The sequence below is a fragment of the Geospiza fortis genome, unplaced genomic scaffold (assembly GCF_000277835.1).
Source record: "Geospiza fortis unplaced genomic scaffold, GeoFor_1.0 scaffold396, whole genome shotgun sequence".
In the NCBI taxonomy this organism is placed as follows: Eukaryota; Metazoa; Chordata; class Aves; order Passeriformes; family Thraupidae; genus Geospiza; species Geospiza fortis.
The window spans coordinates 1210909-1235262 of NW_005054345.1; the positions used below are offsets into that span (position 1 = coordinate 1210909).

At 38.5% G+C, this 24354-nt stretch overlaps 1 protein-coding gene across 3 annotated transcripts in view; it reads left to right on the plus strand.

The window, feature by feature from the left end:
- Positions 1 to 6965: 6965 nt before the first annotated feature.
- OSBPL9 (oxysterol binding protein like 9) overlaps positions 6966 to 24354 on the plus strand; it is a 48664-nt gene continuing 31275 nt past the window's right edge. For 2 of the 3 annotated variants that reach the window (XM_031058535.1, XM_005422941.3), the window contains exons 1-3: positions 6966 to 7033; positions 10648 to 10726; positions 22356 to 22432. In XM_031058535.1, coding sequence (XP_030914395.1) covers positions 6995 to 7033; positions 10648 to 10726; positions 22356 to 22432 — 195 coding nt within the window. In that variant the 5' untranslated portion in view covers positions 6966 to 6994. The remainder of the gene's footprint in view (positions 7034 to 10647; positions 10727 to 22355; positions 22433 to 24354) is intronic. The other variant, XM_031058537.1, reaches the window with a different exon arrangement.

Below are 24354 nucleotides of genomic sequence, written 5' to 3' on the forward strand. Positions count from 1 at the left end.
CGAAGGCTGTGTCCTGCGGAAATCTGCCTGCCGCAAGATCTGGTCCTTGGGCACGCCCTGCTCTCCCTGTGTGCTGGCAGGGCTGCTCCCAGGGCAGTAGGGTCAGCGTTTGAAGGATAACTCAGACCTAGTCTCAGCTGATCACACAGCTCTGAAGAACCAGTTCTGCCTCTGAGAAGGTGATAGGGCACTGTTTGCTTCAGCTTTAGTGTTAGAGTAGTAACTCTTAACTGGTAGTTGATGAGGCTCGTAAATGAACAGCATGCTGTCTGAGCCTGGATCTGGCCTCTCCCAGGAGTGTAAGGCAGGGCTGGGATGGGCTGGGCTGGTTCCAGCCCGGCTGTCTGGACACCCAGCCTGGAAGCAGTTTTGTTGGTGCAGGGGATTACAGGTAGCTGATCAGCCTGTGCCTGCCCATCGTCTCTCCAGGCTCCCCAGCCTCAGTAGGTTCTGCAGACAGGAGACACTTTCTCCAGCAGATCCCACAGCCTGGTAACCTTTGGCTGGGCAGCTGTGGAGAACTGCAGGCAAATAACTCCTGATGCAGCTGAAGTTTCCATTAGAGCCTGAGCCACAAACTTCTTCATAGGCGTGTCCTTGCACTCCTGGACTCAACCCTCCTTGGTAGTTGCCTAAAATAGACTGCAGAAAAACACCCTTAATGTGAAATAAACATTCGAACAGAATTAGTGTGCAGTAGCACTGCACTCTGGGGGAAAAATAAAAGGTTATGCTTTGTCTTTTGGTGGAAGGAGTAGCTGTTAACCTCAGTGTGTTTTGGATACATACACCAGGAGCAAATGAATTCAATGAAATTCCATTTCTGGAATGATTAGAACTTTAAAGGAGCAAGTCAAAAGATTTTGCATCAAGTCAGAGTCAGGAAAAACAGAAAAAATGTAATGGTCACATTTATTTCTGTTTTCATTTGTGTGTTCCATGCTCTGTACTTGTGTTGCAGTGAACAATAGTAGTGCTACTTGCATGTGTCAATGTGAACCTTCTCATGTGCATTGACAAGGTGTTTTACAAAGGCCTTTTACCCAAATTGCCAAATTGTTGGCTTTTTTCCCCACCTCTGTTAGCCAGGAGCTTTTTTCCTCATTCAGAATTGAAATGTTCACCCTCAAATTTGCTTACAGTTACTTTTGTGTAAAGTTACTTACAAATTCTGTAATTTACAGAGTATGATTTGGACTTGTCATCCAAATATTCTTTTCACATGGTTTTGCTTAAATAAATGATTGTCTGATATCAGTAAATGGCCTTTTTTTTTTCTTTTCTTTTTTTTTTAAGCAAAATATGAATTAAATGACAGTGTGCCATTTTTACCATCTTGGATCCAATGGCTTGACAAATTATTTCTTTTTTCCCCTCAGTGTTCTTGGGTTTGTGACTCTACTCATGCTTGAGTACTTTTTCTTAAGGGAATAACTTATATATGTAAGTTACTGAAGCATTGGGGTGGTTCACTGTGTTGTTGGCTTCACTGAAATATTTAGCAAACAAGTCTTGAACTGGCTCATTCCTGCCTTCTACTGGTGCAGGAGCTGTAAAGTTGTTCCATGAGCTGGATTCCAGATGAAAAATAGCTTTGTGCTGGTTTATTTTTTCAGCTGAATTCGTTCTGTTGTTTGTTTTGTGCATGTCAGTGTAGAAACATGTGTGTTGACATTATGCTGGGAGGAGAACATGAAGACAAAGAAATGGTCAAGAAGGGGGAGTTGAATGCAATTTGCTTTTTGTTTGTGTTTTCTGGCAGAAGTGCTGTCTTAAATACACATCAGCTATAGCCTTGATAACCCTTGGGAATTCTGTAGAAATAATCCAGTGAACCACTCAAGTTTGAAAATCTGATTTAAATTCTAGCTTTAAGTGTACTCTTTAAATAAATATTTAAATTGTATAATAAATTGAAAGCAGAACTGGCATAGCTGTGCAAACAGTGCTAAAAACAGTGCCAGAAGAAGGTCAGTTCCTTAAAGTATTTTAAAACTTCATGGATATATGACATTTGGTGATATTGAAAGGAGAACTATTCAAAATGCTGCAGGCTTAAAGAACTGCCTTGCACAGTGAATGAGGGCTGCCAGAAAAAATTGTTGTGTATGACAGCTCCATATTGTGTGCTCCTGAAACCAAGCTGGGGAACCTCCCATCATCTTAATGGTTTTTGCACCAGTGAATGCCTGAAGAATGGATTTTACTGCCGTTCTTTTGTTCATCATTCCATCAAACTACTTTTGAAACATTTGCTGGTCGACTGCTTTCAGGAACAAGAGCTGTGTGAAATCAGTTGTTGGGAAAAATAATTGTGGCAGTATGAAATTATCTCTCCCCTCATGTTTTTCAAGACTGCAGCTAGTTAGCAACTTTAATACTGGTTGTATTGAAGAGCTGCTTGTGGGTTGTACAACCCAGCTGTTGAGGAGGGGGACTCAAATTTTGGAGCAGTTTTATGAATCTTTGGCGGTGAACTGAAAACAAACCTTGTTGACTTCAATCAACCTTGTTGATTTCAAATGATGCCTCCGAAGCTGCAGTCATGGCTCAGTGGCCCCATGGTACAGACTTTCAGTTAAATGCTTCTTTCAAATACAGTTTCTCAATCAGCAGCTGCGTGCAAAAATCCCAGGAAAACAGGAAAAAACCACATCTGCTTTTGCACAAACCTTCCCTCCAAGGTCTCTGTTTTCTATTCTCAGATGAAATGACACCTTTTTCTTATAATAACTTGCTCTGTCATATGCCCTGAAAACAACTCAGTGAGTCTATTAAAAGCAGACAAAGCTGTAAGGGAACTTGTAATAATAAAAACAATTCTGAAATTATGGTCACGGGATATAAAATATTGTTGCTTGTCATACAACACTGAATTGAATTTTGTGCATAGCTTAAAATTTGTATCACAGGTTTCCATGCACTGAATAAACTGTTAAAGGATTATAACTGAAGTAGTTGACTCCTCTGTAGTAGTTAGCTTGCAGCTGCAGGCAGTTTAGTCTGTAGCTGTGCATTTTTGGGGAAGAGGCTGAATGGAGAGTTCCAGGACTGGGCTGTACCTTTTACACCTTGATCCAGTTAAGGCCTCACATGTTTTAATTTCTCATAGGATTCTCTAAAGCAGTGTAGTGCTTTTCTCTGCCAGGACCTATAAAATGTTGCCTTACCTGTTTCATATAATCCTGGTATCTGTTGGGGTTAGATGAGCCCCAGTGGCACCTCAGCTATTGCTGCAGTGTTTTATCTCCTGTTTTATGACTGCACCCACAAAAGTGCCAGCTTTGGCTGCACAAACAGCAGGGCTGTGAGATGCTGTCCCTGAGCTCAGGGAGCTTCTCCTCTGAGACTGGGGTGTGCCTTGGAAGGGGAGGAATGGTGGGGCTGGGAACAGCCTGCAAAGTCTTTAAATTGTTGAGGTCTGTTTCTGCTTTAAAAATGAGCGTTGCCTTAGGGTTTGATGAGAAAAAATGACTATTATGGAAAGTGATCCAAATTTAAGCTTCTCTTGTAGATAAATTGCAGAGATTACTGTTTATAGATACAGCTTGTTCCAGGTTCTTCATCCTTAACAGGAAATAAATGTCCCAAGTGGTTTTGCTCATCTGTGTACTTATGTTAGGGATTTCCATGACAGCACTGAGTGAGTCAGAAATGCACCTCTTCAAGTTCTGCCCTTCTGTGCAAGCAGAACTCGTGCCTGAGAACTTTGGGAGGCAAAGAGCAGCTGGGTTTTATTTGAAACCTTAAACTTTGCACGCCACAGCTACAACTCAGATGAAAGAGTAGCACTTCAAAAGATGAAGGAGGGCTGGGGGTCTTTGGGGCTTGGGTTAGGATTCTAATTTTGTTTTGTTTTCTTTAAATAGGCCAAATTATTATTTTAATTTCTCTTCAGAAGTTGTAGGTTACCTGAAATGCCTTATGTTAGATCCGTTCTCTGTGTGATCGACTTTGCTATGTGGATGTAAAAGAGGAACCAATAAAGGCCACATCTTTTTGGAAGAGACCTAAATTCTCCCTGCACTAATACTCTATAGCTTTATTCATTTTTACAAATTTTTATTTGAGTTTCAGCTGAAATTTATCTCATATTGCTGTCTGCTTATAACCTGTTCAAGTCCTTTATCATCACAATCAGTACAGTGTGTATTGAAAGCTTATGGAAAATGTAATTTTATGGTTATAAAACTGAGCACTGAAAAAGATAGCTGCATATTAAAATTTTAAATATAAAAGGAAAGTAAAATGTGGGTGGGTTTTATTAGCCATTTAGAGATGTCTTTCTGCTGTATGAGTTTTTGTTCAGTGAAATGGAACCATTCCTCAAAGCAGTTATGGGATGGCTTTATTTTCAATAGGATATATTGGATAACCTAATTTCAATCAAAGGATAAGGGGAAGCTGAAAGTATTTGAATTGTATTTTTTTAGAATCTTAGCTGGGGAGGGAACAAAATCTAAAATGCCAGCTGAATTTTGTTTTAAAGTGCTGTCCTGCAGCAGCAGTGGAAGGTTTGCTGTCTGCCAGTGAGAGAATCCAGCAGTGTGTGTGATGGCAGCTGCCTGCTCTGGAGCTCAGGGAATTCAGATACTGAAATGATGAGTGCTTTATTGCACTTAGGTAGGATGAATTCCATTTAGTGCTTTCTTATAATTGATATTAACCAAGTAAAGCTCTGTCAGAAGATGGTGAAATTATGGCTGTACAGGCCCACACTCTGACCTGTTATTCATCTTGTGATTCTTTTTGCAGACTAAGAACATTATAAAGTTTAAACTTAATTTCCATCCCATTAAAATATGGTGGACAAGAAAAAGGGAGGCTTTTACTGTATCTTTTGCAGCTGAGTTGGTGGTCAGTGGAAATGGGGGTTCTTGGGATTCTGCTCTCCCTTGCACTGGGAGGAGCCCTCAAATTCCCTGCATGTCAGTAAGAGCTATAAACCCTTCCAAACCCAATCTCTTCTGCTTGCCTGTGCTTTTTGTCTGCTCTGGTTCTGTGCCTGTGCCCAGCACAGGGAGCTGGGAGGGCTTTGCCTGGCTCGTGGGATCCAGGTCAGAACTGGTCGGGTCCCTGCAGCCTCTGCACTGTTGCAGCCTCAGTCTAGATATTTTCTTTCCTGCTTAGATTATGCCAATATTTCTTCCAGAAACCACCAGAGGGAGTGATAAGCTCTCAGAAGTGTCCTCCCGTTTTAGGAGAACTCTCAAGGCAGTGAATATAAAAAAGTAAAAGTGTACTCTAGTGAGCTATGTTTCAAATATACACAATTTCTCATAGGAAATTGTTGGAGAAACTTTGTAACTAGATCCTCTCTTGGGTTTGAGGTTAAAAAAGACCAAAAAACAAAGCAGTTAAAAAAAGAGACCAAAACAAAACAATGTTCCAAAAAATCTTCCCTATGTACTTTGTTGTCTAAAAAGAAATATTATATCTGCAGAATACTTTATGGAGGCACTGCTGGTCTTTACTTCCATTTCACTTTGACCAGCTAACATGTGCTGATGTAAAAACAAGTAGGTTAATACTGATGGCTTCTAACACTCAGAAGACAGCTCTGATAAATTGGAGCCTGAATTGAATGAGAGGTCAGCTAAAACATTATTTGAAGCCCCAAGTGCTGTACTTGTACATTAGTGAATAGGACTGCTTCATTCTTTCCTCCTAGCTATATCCAAAACATGTTTCAGATAAGGAATAATTAGTGACTCTTAAGACTGATACTTCTTGTCCTGTCTTTTTTTTTTCCATTAATGTCAGCAAGATTTTATTGTCTAATTGCTTCAGTGAAAATAGGTCTGGTGATAATAACATCAATATATTGTCTTGATGGAATTATTGATACACTGCTGGAAAGGAGTGGGTATTTCAGAAGATGACAGCAAGAGAATCTCATCATGAGACACCAGTGAGAATTGTTGTTTCCTTGACTTGAAAGAATGTGGTTTGACTATTTGGGTGGCAAGAGAGAAGGGGTTTTATTAGACAGGACTACCTTTCAAATAAGGCTACAATAGCAAGGAATTTATAATTTAAAAAACAGGAAGTGTGTGTGTGGGTAGTCAAAAAACAGCCCTTACCAGAAAACTGAGTATTCAGGATGATCTCACTATTTTCTTTTTCACCTTAAATAGTTTGTGTGTGCTACTTGGGCTTGCCACTATTGCCCAATAGCAATGGTTACTGTCAGCTTTGCCTGTGACACTAGTGGGAATAGCTGAAAGCTCAAGGGCCACTGTTTCAAGCTGAGTTCACTGTTTAGAGTACCCTACTTGGGGGGGAGGTTGAAGCTTTTTTTTCAGTGCTTCAAACAGGTATTAAAGAAGAGATTGAGTAGTTTTGCAGATAGGTTAATGTGCAAGTTTGAGCACTGGTTATGGACATAAAAATCCTATTTTCTGATCTGGGCTCCAACAGTTTAAATGGCTACAAAGGTTAACTTTTTAAACTGTGATAATGACAGTGGGCTGTACTAGCTAGGAAGTAGATTTACAAACAAGTCTAAACATGAATTTTGTCTCTGCCGAAAAGGGTTATAAATCAGGGGAAGTTTCTGCCAGATTTATAATTTCATTTGTGCAATTCTGCCTGCACAGCTAGATTTTGTTTCATGGACACTTTCCTGACAATAGGAGAGAAAGGAGGAAGATGTGAATCAGCATACTGCTGATTTTTAATATTTATCAACTCCTTTCTTCTTCCTTTTCTTTTACTTTCTGTAAAGGCATGGACTGCATTTCATAAGTATTTCTTGAAGTTACTTAGGAAACTTCTTGAAGTGGGATCTTGTATTCTTTTGAAGGATTCATTTTCCATACCATGGCGGTGGGAACACACCAATTTTCTAACAGAAATTGCATCTTGTTTAGTCATTCACTAAAACATGGTGTAAAAATGCTTTATTCTTTCTCTGTTGGTTTGAATAACTTTCTTCTTACTGTATCTGTTAACCCACTGATCTGTTTTTTTTCTGTTTCAGTCAAAAGACAAAATGATGAGAGGCTCACGCCGAGGGTGTGTTAGACTCAGGGTAAGTGTTGTTTTATTCAGTACTTAATGACTTACTGTGTATAATATGTCCTAATGGAGAGAACTGCAAGGAGACTTTTGAGGTTTGGGCTCTATTCCTGACTCTGCAAAATGCTGAAATGGTGAAAGTATTTAAAGAAAGAAAACGTTAGAGGTCAAGTGACATGCTGGGCTAATTACATCCTATAATTTATATATGGTATAAAAACATTATACATTTTATGTGATATATTAGAAGACATTCTGTGGCAGACTAGGATGGGTTAGTAGTAGGACACTATGAAAAATTTGCTGTTTGCAGTTCTCATTTCTCTGTGTGTGGAGATCCATGTGTATATACACAGATATATATATATATATATATATATATGTATATATGTTGTTCTGTACCTAGAGAAGTCACGAAACTGCTTCCTTCTGTCCTGCTTTGTTTTCCTTTTCTTGCTGTGTTCTCCATCCTGCCAGTTTGGACACTCCTTGGGCCTAGGCTTGAGCTTAGTGAAAGGAGAACTAGAAAAGGAAGGGAGAACACTGCTGGCAAAGTTTTTGAAATATGGTTGGAGTGGGGTGTGCAAATTGGGGGAAGAGAATGTGCAGAGTGGGAAAGCTGAGCATTGCCTGTGTGAGGCTCTCTGGTGTGGGACATTTAGCCCTGACTGCTGCTGCTGTAGCTGGAAATGGAATAACTAAAGGGAGGTGAGAGTGCTCTGATGTCTTTGTACATGCCCAGTTCCTACCTCGCTGTCATGCTTGTACCAAAGCTATTTCTTTTTGCACAAGGCCCATTCCTATATTTTTTCCCATTTCTCATAGAATTTCTGGCTCTAGCATGCAACAGTCTTGTGAAGAGCTGGAACAAGTGAGGAGTGAGAATGATGGGTATGAATGGGAGCATTTTGAAAGTTGATGTAAGAGAAGTGTAGAGAAGGGGATCTGTGGTCTTACAAACAATGTGATGAGTGTTGAAGGACAGCTGTGCATTTTCCAGTTACTCCTTCCTCCTGTTGTTAGGCCTTTCTGGTCTTTCTCTGGGTACCTGTAGCCTTCTGAGACTCGGAGAATCCTCATCAACTTGGATTCCAGATGACTTCTTTGCACTTTGCCTTGCTTGATGTATTGATATCTTAATTCAGAATTCCTTTAAGGGAAATGTACACTCAAACCTCCGTCTAGAGCAAGACATTCCCAAAGATTCATGAGGAAGGTTTTTTCATTGTGCAGAAAAATTCAGTCCAAAAAGCCAAGCCTGCTTTAATAGTGCTGTGAGCCTGTCACTGTGGAGGTTGGCCTCAGCCTGCCAGTTTAGGAAATAATAAAAGTGAACAATCTGTTCAATATTGCCTGGTCCATCTTTATATGTATTTAACATAAAACAGCCACTTTCTCTTCTCCCATCTGTCACTCTTCCACCACAAATTGTTCTTTGGAGTTTTCTAAAAACTGATGCACTCCCCCAGCCTTTCTCTGAATATGTGTGATTTGCTTGTTTGGGGTTGTTTGTTTTTTTTTTTGTGAGGAAGGAAGGAATCTTCCTTTTTTCTGCTTTTGTAAAGCAGCTCCCCTGGCAGATGACAGTGATACTGATAGCTGAACAGATGGGCTTTTGCAGTCTGAAATTCTATCAGAGAGGTTTTCTGTTTAGAGTAATTGTTGATTTGTAACTGTAGGTGTGAACATAAACAAACATGTAACTTAAGCAATTTGGCTAAAATACTTCCTTTTCTCTTGAATGCATTATGAAAAGCTTGTTCCTCACCTTTTTGCTCCTAATGCACGTTTCATAGGCCTGAAGTTTCATCTTCAAATTCTTTTGATGATTGTCTTCGTGTACTTAGGAAAGTGTAGTCATAAAGCATTCTGTGTCATCTGCACTATGCTTATGTCCTTCTCAAGTTTTCTGGAATATCCATGAACTTTGCCACTCTTATTTTTAATTTTACTTGTTCATATGTATTATCTGCATGACAGAGGAATGGGGCAAAGGGGCTGTGCTTCTGGCTGAGCTCCTTTGCCCCAGTGTGGCAGTGACAGTATGTGCACTGTGCACAGGTTTGTGCTGAGTTCACAGGCCCAGGAGAGCTCTCCCTGCTCCCACACTTGGGATGGGGCAGGACTCAGCTGTCTCAGTCTGTGTTTATGTGAATTTCACCTGTATCCTCTGGGGAGAATATCTTGGTCATGGTGAGGTGAGGGTCAGTCTCTTCTCTCAGGTGACAGGATGAGAGGAAATGGCCTCAAGTTGCTCCAGGGGAGGTTTGGATTGGATATTAGGGGAAGTTTCTTCACTGAAAGAAAGGTCAGCCACTGGAGCAGGCTGCCCAGGGAAGTGGTGGAGTCACTGTCCCTGGAAGTGTTCAAAAGATGTGTGGATGTGGCACTTGCTGAGGTAATTCAGTGCTGGACATGGTGGCACTGGGTTAACAATTGGACTGGATAATCTTGGAGCTCCTTTCCAGCCATACTGACTTGGAACAGCTGCTGAGGAGAGCAATATTGTACAACTTGCAGTGACTTTCTGATTTACTGCATAGCAAAATATGTACTTCAAATGCCAGATATTTATCTACTGGTATATTTAAAAGAAATCTGGTGGTTGTTGTGTCCCGGCACTAAAAATGCTCAGAATTATACTGGCTTGGATATACTTTTTAGGTGCCTCCATTATAGTGATCACAGAGCTGTCCATGAAAAGCCTATAGGGAAGATACTCTTGGAGAAGTTAAGTGGCACATTTTATCAGTGGAGGGAAATAAAAAAACAGCTTGGAGCTATCCTTTCCTGCCACACTGCCTTGGATTACAGAGGATTGGTGCTGTTCTTACCTGGGGCTGCTGTTATGGGGCAGAAGGAGAAAAGAAACTGAGTCAATCCACTGGTTATTTTTTAGCTACATATTACAGTTTATTTAAGCTGGCAGAGACTTGGAATTGTCCTTTTTTTGTGTCTTCTCCTGGGTGAAACTGTTATTTATTATAAGTGTTGGAGGGGGCAGGAATGAAAATGTGGATGGATTTGTAAATTGCTAAGCACAGATGGTCTTTAATTTATTTGCATTTTCTTGTAATAATTCATGAAGAATTAGGAGACAAAGCTAGTTGCTTCCGATATATCCTGATTACTTAATATTTACTTAGGGACTCAAAATTAGATCATGCAGTGTACCAGTGACATGACATGATGGGCCAAATTCATTCTGCTAGAATGATTTATTTTTTATTACAGGCTGGCAGATAAAATCAGGTCAAGAGCTTCTTTTTGTAGAGTACTTAAGAATTATTATTTTTATACACAGAAAATACATGTAAAATATGTAAGTTGGAATGTAGTAGGGAACTGCTGCAGCATAAAGCCACCTCCATTACAAAAATAAAAGATGCATATCATTATCCAGATAACAGCCTTACAAACATTCACTATTTTTTTCTGCAACTAAAAATTTATTGTTTTAAAGAACTGACTGCATCCTGTGACTGAACAGAGAATCTTTCTGCTCTTTACTGTATTCGGTTTACTTCTAATTTGTCAAAGCTTTTTAAATTCCAGTGGTGTAGTGATAGAGTGTGTGCTGCTGATGTCACTGCTTGCCTTATCAGGATTTTGTTCTTTGTTTCACAGGGAGCTGTGATTGGTATAGACGATGAGGACGACAGCACCTTCACAATAACTGTTGATCAGAAAACCTTCCATTTTCAGGGTGAGCTGAAAGAAGAGATTGTTTTTTCTTATAATAGATTCCACTTGTATTTGATGGATGATTTTAAATGTTTGGCAACAGAACAGCATGAATGAGCACACTGAGAACATTCTGGATCCAGGGGTGCTGCAGGTTAGGCAGGGATTTACATCTGCAGTGAATACATACGTGCTAGAAAGAGACTGTAGCTCTGGCAGGATTTGGAGATGAATAATGTAAAGAATAAATCACTCAAGGGGAGAAAGTAATGTGCTTCTGATGATGGGTTTCGCTTGCAAAACGTTTCTGCTCTTCGTTATCAAGATACAGTGATGCATTTCTTTATGAAGAGAATCAAGACTGGTCTGAAGGTTGCAGTTTTATCCAAATAGAACTTAATGCTCAATTATGAGGAGACTAGAGGCAACGTTGGGCTTAACGGTGGAGCTTTGCTTCAAGATTTACCAGCTTGCATTCATTTCATCTACATTTCTGTGTCTTGTCTGCCAGTCACCATTTCTCTGCTATTATCCTTTTATTCACATTTCCTAGCACCAATGCCATCTGCCACTGCTATGTTTCGTCATTGCATGCTATGGCTCACCGGTAGAAAGGGTAAGGCTCTATATCATTGCTATGTACTCCTTAAATGATTTTGTCTGCAGCAGTAGGACAAAATACTGTGCTAATATTGAATAGAGAACTTCCTTTTTCTGAATGTTAAAATCCCAGGGAAGTATGATGAAAATATTTTGCAGTTAACATTTGTTAGTCCTTTTGCTTTTCCTCTAAAATGCAGTGAGTAAATAATTGCTTTGTATAGAGCTGGAAAATGTAAATACCCAAGAGGCACACTTGCATTTATGCAGTCATTTTAATTTATGTAAACTGAAATAATTCTGTAACTTATATTGTACTGTACATTTTTAAATCACTGATTTGCAAGTGGGAATTGTCATCAGTGCTGTTGCTTTTGTGAGACTATTTCTACTGATAAATACTAATTGCACACCATATTGTCACTGGCTTCTGTGTTCCTTTTCCTAAATGCTGCTGCTGTCTTCTGGCTTTTCACTGCATTAAGCCTTATAAGTATACCTTCACAGTGCTGAGCTCACAGTAATACTTAAATCTCCTGTTCCCAAGGATAATTGTTAAAATGCAAGCTAATTGCTAATGCAGTAATGGAATGCTGTACTAGGGCAGTCTCTCAGTACTACAAAGCTAAATACTGCTGAATATTTGAGAACTTGATACAGGTAAATCTAGAAATCTCTGATCTTTAGTTACTAAGATAGACCTTTTTAAATACATCTTGTTATATGCTGTATTCTGCTTTGGGTAGTCAGATGTCTTAAGAAAACTGATAGTATTTGACATAAGTAATGCTGTACTCTAAGTAATATTGGTCATTTTTGAACAGCAATGTTGTCACATCTTGTGCTTTATAATTTCCCTTTCTCTGCATTTCATATTAGGCCAGGATTTATGTATCCTCCTTTAGTGTACAGCTAAGATATTGTACACTATTTTCTGTATCATGCTTTTTCTATTAGCAAATTATGAAGATAATGTCCCTGATACCCAGGAAATTATAATGATACAAGCACAGTATTAATTTACATGGATTTAAGGCAAACATGTATAAAGACAGGTAAGATATGAGTCCTGTGATATTTCAGTGTCAAAAAATGCTCTGTAGAACTATGTATGTATAGTAGTTCTTATAGCCACTGTAAATGCATTGTCACCTCATGCAACCTCTGTCATATTTATGTCAAATTTGTGTACATTATATTAAATTAATTCAGTATTACACAGGTTTTAATTTATGCAAAATGTAGGTCACTTTCAGTTATAAATGGTGAGTGGTTAATAATGTAAATATTACAAAATGTATGCTGAGACTACATAGGGTATGTAGGGCAGATTCTGGGAATAATCCAAGAAAACATACGAAATTCCTAACAATTTCTTGCTAACTTTTAATACCTGGTTAAGACAGAGCTTTTGTTCTGCAAGATGGCCATAGCTGTAAATTCATTCACCCTTTATAAAAGAAGTCTTGGACAAGAGAATACTGCAGGAATGGCAATTTACAGTCTCTTCCTTCATTCTTGTTGCCTTCCTGCTTTCTCAAGGACAGACGGGGATTCAAACAAGCTGGAGCCTTCTTGCTGGGGAAAAACCAGAACTTTAAAAATCCAGGCTTTCAGAGATCTCCTGGCCTAAGTTGGGGTCCCATCTGCAGTTTCTCTTGCAGGGTCTCTGTTCACTCAGGCTTTAAGTACTGATTGGTGCCTCAGTGAAATTTTGCTGACAGTGATAGAATTTGAATTCATGAAAAATGAAAGAAGAATTTCATTCTGGGTTAATTAATTATTTCTTAATGTCAGTGGCTCAAAATTGCACATCTGACTAACTCTAGAGATGGAAGTAATGAGATGAAGGGCAAGTAAGTAATTTAAATCTGCCTGACCAACTTCTCACATGGAAGTTGATTCCGTGTGTGTGTAACTGAATTTCTGAAGTGCCAAAGCTCCGGCATCTCCCACTAAGATTTGCCCGTCACTGGATTTTGGCACTTCTGAGTCTTTCTCAGAAGAAAAGTTCATATTTTGTTTCTGCTTGTGACAATCTCCCTCTTTTCTGTTCTCAGCTATGCTTCCTAGTGGCCATCCCTGTATTGAACATCAGTAAAAGTTAAAAAGTTTTCATTGCGAAGATATTGTAGGTTTTGAAAGGTGACTGGGTACATCCATATGTAAGGATATGGGATCCATATCCTTAATACCTGGGTATAAAGGACAGAAGTTAATTTAATAAATATTGGCAGTAAAACAAACAGCAGGTTTGGGTTTTACTGTCAGCTTGACTTTAGCTCTGCCAGAGTGCCCAGCAGATTCTTTCCCTGTATTTTATTGTTAGGAGCAGGTATATTGATGCTTGTTCATATTGGAGGGGGAAGGGAGGTAGAATGACATCAGAAATTTCAAAATAGATGTAAAAGTAATGTATTTTACCTCCTGATTGGTCCTTGTTTGGTCATGCTGAATATCCAGTTTCATGGCTTGCTAGTAAGGCTTCTGAATTAGGTAGATCTTAAAGTATTCCCTCGTGGGCTTTTTTCAGGTTAGATGCAAAAATCCATTCAAGTTGCTGTGAGACATTTGGGATAATACTTCTAGTTTCATTTACCTTCCTGTCAGGAAGCTTTTTCTTGGTAATATATTTTTCCTTGCCGCAGTACATGTCCTTGTTCTAAATATTCCATAACTTTCAGACACTGTGGGGGTTGGGTTTGTTTTTCTTTTAACATCTTCATATCATCATTAAGCTTTAAGCTCTTTCCATTTGGAAATTCACTTCTTCAATCCTTCATATTACTTAGCTGTTCTTTCTCCTCACTGTGATGCTTGTGACTTAAATTCAAGAGTGGGAACATGATGTTCAAGAGACTCTGGCAAGGGTATTGTTGTATTTCTTCTTGATGTTTGATTTTCTGTCTAACCTGAAGCAATAATAGCTTCTCCCTGGACTGAAACGCTTCACTAAATGCACATTGTATGCAGAAAAAAAGAATTCATAAAAAAAAAAATTAAAATTACACTCCTACCTGAAAATCCACCTTTTATTCTTACAGCCTGCAGTACAGTTCCTTGGAAGGCAGATCAGTTTTGTCTCCACGGTTTTGTGTAATAAAGGATGGAAAGATTGGAAGCAGTCCAGTGCATTGATCTGAGATGATTTTGCTTTAGCTTTTGTCTTTCCTTTCCTATTCCTGCCACAAAAGTATCTGAGAAATGAAGCGTGAATGTTGCTGTGCAACTTATTCTCCTATTACCTGAAAGCTGTCAGCTGGTAAAGGTAGATTTCTCCTTTTTTTTCCCCATCCTTTCCCAGATTTGTAGCTTGATTTGTGTCTGCCCACCATCCCAGCTGAGGAAAAAGGGAGACTTGACCAGCAAGAGGTTGCCATAATGTTATAAATGCAAGGATTTTTTGTTAGTGTGGGGGGCATTATTGTTGAGGATATACTGGGGTCCACAAAGCCTTGGTGCTGAGCAATATCAGAATGTGAGAATTTAAGTATTGGTATTACATATCAAAATTAATTATATTGGTTTTATACCTGTGTTTCAACATTATAGTCAATATTTATAGTCTTCTAGAAATCTTTGACATTGTCCACCCAATAGATGACAGGAAGTTGACTGCTCTCGTGGTAGGAAGAGGCGCTTAAGTCTATCACATTACCTGATTTAAATAGCGATTCATAAATTGCAGCCTTTAAAAACAAAAAGTTTAAGAGCTTTTTTAATTTGATATTGAAAAATGCCTAGAGAGAGATTTTGGTGTGAATTCTTGGTCTGTGCTGGTTTCTTCAGTGATGTCTATAAGTGCTGTGACAACATTGTTTGTCCTCAGTTAACATTTTTCTGGGTCTTTTAGGCTTCTGGTGGTGCTGAAACAGTGAATTGCTCTATGCTCTACTGTGCTTTTATGTTGCAGAGGAGGATGAGCAGCTGTGATCAGAGTAAAGCTGTGATCTGAGCTTCCTGTCATCCTCCCTTTACCTGACCAGGTCTGGGCTGCACAAAGTTCTGGGCTGCATCTCATCCTCCCCTGATTGGCATAACTGCAGAAATTCCTCTGTGAGCCAGAGCTGGGTTTAGCTTTGCAGTAATTTTTCTGTCTTCCCTCTCTTCCCTCTGCTCCTTTTTGCTATTGATGTATTGCACTGGTATTTTGAGTGGCTGGGACATGTGACCAGAGTGCAGGGAATGGTGCAGGGTTGTGCTTTTCCTGTTTCATGCAGGTCCTTCTTGCACCAGCAGCATCCTGTGTTGTAATTGTTTTCCAATCACGCCATGGTTGTGCCATTTTTAATGGGACTTCCTGTACTCAATTGTTATGGGCATAGATAAACACCTCCTTGTTTTCTGTTTTTAAGGTTGAAGCTGCAGATTTCAAAATATGTGTTAAACTTGAGAGTAGCAAAGAAATAATACGATGAAACTGTATCTGTGTGATGTGTTGATTTGTTTTCTTTTTTTCTTCCTCTGGAAGAAATTATTACTTTTGGCATCAATAGGAATCTCTCAACTGTATATGTTGTACATGGCAAATATCTGGAAGGGAAAAAATGGCCAGAAAAGATCTCACTATAAGGAGGGAAAAGATACTGAGTAGTTCAACACTCTTTTCCTTCTGTTTTAGCAAGGAATTCCAAATAGCAATAACCTTGAGTTTGACCTGTTAAATTGACAACTATTTTATTGGCTAAGAAAATTGTTATATTTTTGTTCTTCTATTTTGATTTTTTTTTCCAATTCTAGCCAAAAAATGGTTTCTACCTTAAACTAGTAGTTTCAGAGCTTTGTGAGTGAGATGTGCAAGGGAAAAAATCCTTTACTGTGAGGGTGCTGAGGCACAGGTTGCCCAGAGAAGCTGTGGCTGCCCCATCTCTGGAAGTCTTCAAGGTCAGGTTGGACCTGAGCAGCCTGGGATAGTGGAAGGTGTCCTTGCCCATGGCAGGGGGTTGGAATGAGATGATATTTAAGGTCTCTTCCAAACCAAACCATTCTGTGATTCTATGATTAATTTTAAATGCAAACATACCCTAAAAACCATTTCCACAGAATATGCCATATGAAGTATTGTTTACTGCTGCTGTTATTAATATTTAAGTATTACTCTTTAGTGAAAAACCATATGCTGGCAGATTTGTCCCACACTCAGAAATGTTTAACTGCAAAATTATACATGGATTATGTACACATTATATATGGATTTCCAGAGAGAACTAATAGCAACTTGATCATGCGTTTCCTTTGTCACACAAGTTTCCACCCAAAGCTGTGTTTCTGGGCTGATTATAAAGCTTGCTAAAAAGGCTTTTGAGCTTAGGTAACAAGAAAAGAACAGTTTAGTTGATTTCTCAGGATCACAGGTGAATCTTACAAACACATTGTGCTCAGAAGACCTTTTGATGCCTTTTATTTGAGTATGACTTTGTGTCTTGTGACTGCGCAGGAGTTTCCTGTAGGGACAGGGAGCTCAGGCTGGTCAGACACCTGACCAGCAAAAGGAGGGTTGATTTATGTGTGTGGGTGGAGGATGGCGGAGAATAATGATTGTGACAACTCCAAAATTATGATATAAAGGAAATAATGTTCAAGCTACTGCCAGATGTGGGAGCTGCATGAGTTAAAGGGTATTTGTCAGTGGAAGTACAGTGCTGTTCATACAGGCTTGTATGAAACCCTGCTTCATCTTGTATCTTTTTCTATGGTTTGAAAGGCCCTCAGTGACTTTAAATAGCAATTTATTTAGCCATGGAGCAGTCCTGTGATGCATGACTTTTCCACCTTATTGAGCCCTGCTGATAAAATCTCTTTCCAGTGAGACTGGTGGCAGAAATCCTATCGATCTCAGGGTAGCCAGGATTTCGTCTCTATTATCTGGTGATTTGTGTGTAAAGGTACTACATTAGTTCTGCACTTGGCTGAGAAAATACAGGAATTTTGCATACAAATCAGTGGAAGTTCTGTCAGAATAAAGGCTGCATAATTGACTCTATTGACTCTGTGGGTGTAATAGACTCTTCTTACTGAGTTCTGCCTGTAAGTAGGTCACAGTGAATGAAAATAAAATATGCATTTCTTCTTGTGACAGTATGGTGTTTTTATAAGTAATCTAGTAATTTTTTTTAACTAATTCTTCAGGTTTTTCTTTCATCCTCATGGCCATGTAGATGCACACACACACACAAAAATAAGCACCAGTATGCAGATTCTGAGGTGATATATTTTGTGTGTTTTGTCTTCCAAGTACTGCTGTGCATGACCTAGAAATGCTGGTGGTAAATGCTGTATCGTGGAGCAGAGTTGTTAAACTTGTTTATATCTAATCTTTAGATGCTATCAAGCTTAGGCTGGAAAAAGTAATCTGTTTTATGCTGTACTTTAACATTTGGTATACGTTATATAAACACATATAATCTCTCCACAGCAAAGTAAATATTATAGGAACTCTAAATTATAAAATTTATTCTCTATTTGGAAAATTAATAGAGGCTGAGAGCATCTAATGTAGTTGCATTTCATTTGACTTCTTATCCTCATAGAACAGAACTTTTTAAAATCCCTGACATATCTGATTTAGCAGTTTGGGAAGTTCAAAGATAAAGGACAATAAAACAAAAGGGAGTTTTAAACCATAAGTTTTCAGAATTACAGAAATTCTTCAGTAGAAGCAGTAATTCTTGTGTTTAGTCCTTTTTTTCATTTTCTCTTTGATCAAATAATTGCTTTTCTTTCTTTGGACCTCTTCTAGGAAAGATTTCAGATTTTTTTTTTTTAGTATAAGATTGATGTGAAAATATCTTAGGAATAAGCTCAACCAGACAGATCACAAAAAATACCCATTAAAAAAATCATATTAAAACTCATTGTAATAAATGAGATACTTTTCAAGTGTGTTTCTCTGAAGTAGTCATAAATAGGACTGTGATCATGTTAAGTACCCTGTGGTTGTCTTAGATATGCCTGAGATGTCACAGTAAATTATACAGGTGTCTTTCAAAGGATGCACCACAGACACAGAGGAGTGAGGGCTTAGGCATATGGGAACAAACTGTAATCTAGCTCATAAATACTAATTCTACTAGGAAAAAAAAAAGTAAAAATAGCTTAACTGACATAATCACAGTAAATTGCAATGTTTCAGCCATTAATGATTGCAGTCTCTTGCACACAGCAGTGATTATGCAGCTCTGTGTGGCTTTAGCTTCTTTCACGTGCAAATGCTCACTGTTAAATTGCAGTAAAAACTGAATTGAAATTCTAGGACTTAAAATAAGAGAAAAACACAGGCACTGTTAGTGCCCTCTCAACTGCAGACATAGCATGGCTATTTTTGTGGGTAGTTACATGCTCTAGCACAATTTGAATTTCAGCTGACCAGGTAACAGTTGCATTAACCCCTCAGACTAAGAACCACCTTTATGTTTTTAAGTGTCAGGTATTTCTCATGTCCAGGTGTCCTTCAGTGTTTCTTGTTTGGTTTTTTTTGTAATACTGTTATTCTAGAATCAGCCTGGGGAAAAACAACTTGTTTATCTCTCTTGCCCTTCTCTTTTTAGAAGTTTTTTTTTGCCAGGAGGGACCAGATAATACTCCTGTATTTTTGTACAAGCACACCAGTGTAATTCCTTGGACTAGATAAGAATTGCCTTATCCCAAATGTTTTGTCAGAAACAAATTCTGGAGTAGCTTTCACATAGGAATTGAGGAGGAGATTAAAGTGGAGCCTGATCAAATACTGGAAAAGTTGGAGTGATTTCAAGGTACTTGAGGCAAGGACTAATGAGCAGGGCATTCTTGTCCCTACCTGCTGAAGAAAGCATCTGCAGATACAGGGTGGATATTAGGTGGTATGCATCACAAACTTCTTAGGTGCAAAGGTATTGGAGCTTTTTCTTTGACCAAAGTTGCCTTCTGTAAATGAAAAACAGCTTGGATATTTAGCTTTACAGATAGGTAGATAATGATCTCTGACCATTGTGTGTAGATTTTTCCCATAAATTCTTTCTGAGTGTGTCGACTAATCTCTTTTTTGAATGTTCCCATTGATTTTTTTTTTCCATCAGTGATCTTTTGGCAGCTGTTCAGTTCTAAATTGCTTTTACCATTAGGGAGCTTTTACTTGCACCTAATCTCACAGCAGCCATTTTGATTAGATTTAATATAACTTTTCTTGCATCTTGCTTTACTAAAAACTGCATCCTGCTGGTTTTCTCCGTGGTTTTCTTAAGAGAGTATGGAGGAGAGCCAGGAGGATCTGCTGTTGATGATAGATGGTCTGAAATTAAACCAGTGTCCTGAACAGAGAGTGCTTAAAAGGTTTTAATGCTGTGTTTCCATGCAGTAAGCAGTCTTCTCATGGCAGTGTTCCTGGATTTATCGTGCCCAAGACTTTCTCTAAGTAGCAGGATTGATGAGATTCATGTGTGCTCCCTAAGGATTGATCATGTTATGCCAGAAGAGTGCAATGTCTAATATATGAGGGAAAATAAACAGATTTTTCCCCCTCTACTGAGCCCTGGTAGAGAGAGCTGTAAAGGGGTCATTGGAAAAGCAGAAGTTTGAAAAATATAGTTTATTAATGAGCACAGGAAAGTCAGTTTCATTTTGGAACTGGATGGATTGGTTGGTTTCTAGGTCTTCCCTGCTGCTGTAAGGCCTCTCTGTTCTGGTGGGGGTTCAGAGACAAGTCAGAATGTGATAACCTTTGTTAATGGGCTACTGGATATTAAGATCAGTATTTAACTAATACTGTGACCTCTTTTTGCTGGCAGTATGGAAGATCACAGGAATCCTGCTGCAATACAAGGATTAATTCACTGGTCTGCAGCTTAATTGTTTCCTTTTTAGTTTAAGTAATCATGGGAAAAAACCCTTCAACACAGGATATTTGTATCCCATGAATTACTTAATAGCTCCTCAGTGACTTGTACCCCAGTTCCCCAGTAAGATGATTTTTGAGACTGGGAGATAGTGATTAAAAAAAACACCACGGAAAAACAGAAACCTTACACACACTGAAATAATGCTAACCACTGTTGTTTTGGACACACCTTTGGATGTTTAAAGCACTGATACATTTCAAATACTGATAGATTAATGACACAGGTAACTATATATGTTTAGTGGTGACTGGAAGAATAATATAGGAAAAATAAACTATAAACTATAATAGTATAGGAAGAATAAACTTGATTGAAATGTCTGGCAGAACTAGGCCAAGGAGCCTGGTTTATGTAAGCAGAACCAAAGAAACTAAGAAGCATTGAAATTTATTCTAGTTGACTAGTTCATTAATTGAAATTAGTGTTAAGGTGTAATGCTGTGCAAAAAGAGCAGTGTTTGTGTGTGCCTGTGTGTACAGAATGTGAAAAGAAAAACTATAATTTGAATGTTGCAAAATGTATTTAGTGTAATGCAGTCACTAGACAGAGTTCACAGGGCCTCTGTCCCTCCATCCTGTCTCACTGAATTATAAACTTGTCCTCAGTGCCTGCTTCAGCTTCTCAATTAAAATATGGATCATCAGTAAGAAGAGTCCTGTAAGTTAAAAGTTGTTTGTAATGAGGCATATCCAGCTTTTTAACACTTGCTGCATTTCCTGCAGGAAAGTCATCTGCTGTTCTGAGTAACATTTAATTACTTGAACTTCTTCCTCTTTCTCTGTGCATCTGAAAGCACTTTGGTAGCCACTTTTCCTTATGTCTAGTTTTAGTTTGTTCAGGTTAATGGTATTGTGGCTGAAATACCTGTGACAATTGATCATAATCTAGTATTTTAAAAGAACAGTGAGTAAGGATTGACTTGTAGTGGATTGGAAAAATGTATATTTTTAGGAAAAAAGTAGATAGATTTCAATCTTTTACCTTGTGTGTAGTGAAAATTTTGTCCCACTATTTTGTGAGGCCACCTCATCAGTTAGGCTCTGAGCAAGCTTATGTATTAAAAATACATTCTTAATTATTTCTCACAAGCACATACATTGTCAGTTCTCTCCTGATGGTTTTGTTAACTTGACATAATTAGTGTATATGTGCTGAAGTAAACAGTGCAGTATGTTTATCTTTAAATTGGTAGGGTTTGGGGAGTTTAGAAAAATCTACATATTCAGGAGACTTGGGGCATTTTTAAGTACTAATAAGTTTAAGCTGCAGAATTCCAAAAAACAAAAGCAATGGAAACAAATGGGTGAGGAAGGGAACATTGAAACAAAGTATTTTGAGCTGGAGAGTACATTTCACTATAGCCTAAGGATATTTCCTCTGAACTCCTTAAAAATAAGCGAGATAGAAATCTCAGTTCGCTGATTCATAATAGGTGCTAGCTCACTTAAGCTTTCCTTGCTTCTAGCAGGCTTCCTGTTTCTTTTAATATCTTCCATTTGAGTGAGGACCTAGAAACAATTGTTAATAACTGTTCTCAATCCATTTACAGACCAGTTTGTTTACAGTCTGTTTAATGCCTCTGGAATTTTCCCTTTCTTTACCTGGAGTCCCCTGACTCTGCTCCTTTGTTTTTTAAGTACTCCTGGGGCACAGCAAGGAACTCTTTCAGACTAGTGAAGTAAAGGTGGCTTGTCTGTACTGGGGATAGGAGGGAAAGAAAGCAGTTTTAGAGTAGGATTTTCTTCTATTTAATGTTTGTTGTAGATTTAAGATTATTCTTTATGCTTCATTATTCACACCAGTGACCTGTTAGGGGTGTTTGTCCCATATTATGAATCCATACCTGAAAGTTACAATGTCCACACTGAAGTAGAATTACTAGATAACTTATTACAGGTAATTTTCTTGTAAATAAGAAAATCTAAAAGTTACTTAATTAACTGAGGAATATCTGTGCAAACTCTGTTTGCATGTGTTCCCCTAAAGCTGGACAAGGGACAGAGCTGTAACCACAGAAGAAGAAACAGGATATTAAGACAACTGTGGAATTTTGTGCTTGGTGATTAACACAGTGTGATTAATTTCCATATTTAGTGTGGACATCAGATCTGTTTGCCTATGCCTTTTAGTATATAAGACTGCATGTAATTGAACAATATTTTTTGAATACTTTTTCAGCTCGAGATGCAGATGAGAGGGAGAAGTGGATCCACGCTTTAGAGGACACCATCCTCCGCCATACCCTCCAACTTCAGGCAAGTTTCACTTTCAATTTTCTCTTGTTTTACTTTTTTTTTTCAATCAGTGAAATACAGTGGCATGACTGCTAATATCCAACATATCCTGTATAAAATCTGGCTGTTCTATGGCCTATACAATTGGATATAGTAAAACATCTGTTTAGTTTTTTCTTGTCAGTAAAACATCTGACAAGAAAAACATATTTTTCTTGTCCTACCATAATGAAAAGTCAGAATGACACTTTCCTTTATTAGCTCATATTTATAATATATATAGTTATCAATAACTCGTATTTATTTATAATGTGTATTTATTGTAAGGTTCTGGATTTATTGTTGTACATTTAATTTGGGTTTTGGTTGGGATTTTTGTTTTTTTGTTTAAAACTAGGGGTCCTTTTTGGATCAAGCCTCTTGTATGTGCTTGTATGCCACCTAACTTGGAAATTAAAATGAGACAGCAGCATTGAACCTTTTTCTGGGTGACAGAAATGATAAATAGCTTGTTTGAAGCTGGCTATCACTGTGTAAGCTGGGTATCAGTGGTTTCCTGGTTCTAATAACAGATGGTTGGATTGAGGATGGTCTTAGCTTTAGTTACCTAGTTCCAGGAGTTGGACTCTGTCATCCTTGTGGGTCACTTCCAGCTCTGGATACTCTGTGGTTCTATGATCTAAGATCACTTTCTAGTGATACTTTAGAGCTGGACATGTCTGTAAGACTTGCTGAACATTTGTTTTTGTCCTGGAGAGAAGCACAAACTCATGAAAGGGATTTGCTTTGTACCATGTAGGTAGGTGTCTGGTGTCAGTGTAGAAATCTTAAAGCAGGTGTTCATTATTTGTGTTAAATAAAGCTTTGGTTGTGCTTTTGTAGTATGGCATGAGAAGTAGGTCTCTTAATATTTGATTCAGTGTGAAGAAAGATAGAACAAAATCTCTAATATCACCTAAAGAGAAGCTTATGAAGACTGATTTAGATGACATTTGCCCAATCTAAAGGGTTAGAGCAAGCCAGAATTTGACCCATTGAACTTTAGACCATTGTACTATCTCTGTCAATTTACCTATTAGTGAGTTTCAACCTTCTTTCATCTACTAAAGACCACTGCAATTTTTTTAGAGAATAGCAGATCCCTGGATAAAAGTTCCCATTGAACAATCAGGTATTCACCCCTCCTACTGTGCCATGGGTATGTTAGAAGTAATCTCTCCATCTGGACACTGTAGCTGACCAAGGGTTGAAGAACCCCACTCTGCAGTGGATGTGAGGAGACAGGGATTACCTAGGGAACAATATGTGGATGTGGAAGGGCTGAGCTTGCTCCCAAGGGATGCTTTTTCCCCATCCTCAGTTTAGAAAGTGAATATGTTAATGTGAGTGGTCCTGTTTAAGGTCTGAAATGAAGTAAAAGGATTCTGTGCTGTTTTCTCCACCTGGAAGACTTTTTATGACATGGAGATAGAGAGTCAAGGAATGAAACACCAGAATATACATTGGTTTTATCAAAATGTACGCTTCCATGCTCTCTAGAAATTGTGAGTGTAGTTATATTGGTGGAAATAGATTTCATTACAGCAGCTAATGATGGAGCTATTTCCCATTACATAACTGTTCACGTTCCTGGAGATTTTCAAACGAGTAAGGCATATTTAGGGGAAAAAAAAAAAGCCCAAGTTAGTAATTAATATAGTAATGTTTGAGGGAATAATTAAAAAACCTGAATTGAGTACTAAGAAACACATCCTCCATCCTTGTAAATATGTTCACCATGGAATGTAATACTTTGTGGGTCACTGCTGTGTGCTCACCACTCATTTTCAAGAACCTTCTTCAGTGTACGGGTCGTGTAACCTTTTACCCTCTGGCCCTTGTTTTGGGGTCGGTTAAGTAGTGTTCACTTATACCCCGTTCAGGAACTGCCAAGGTTTGCCACG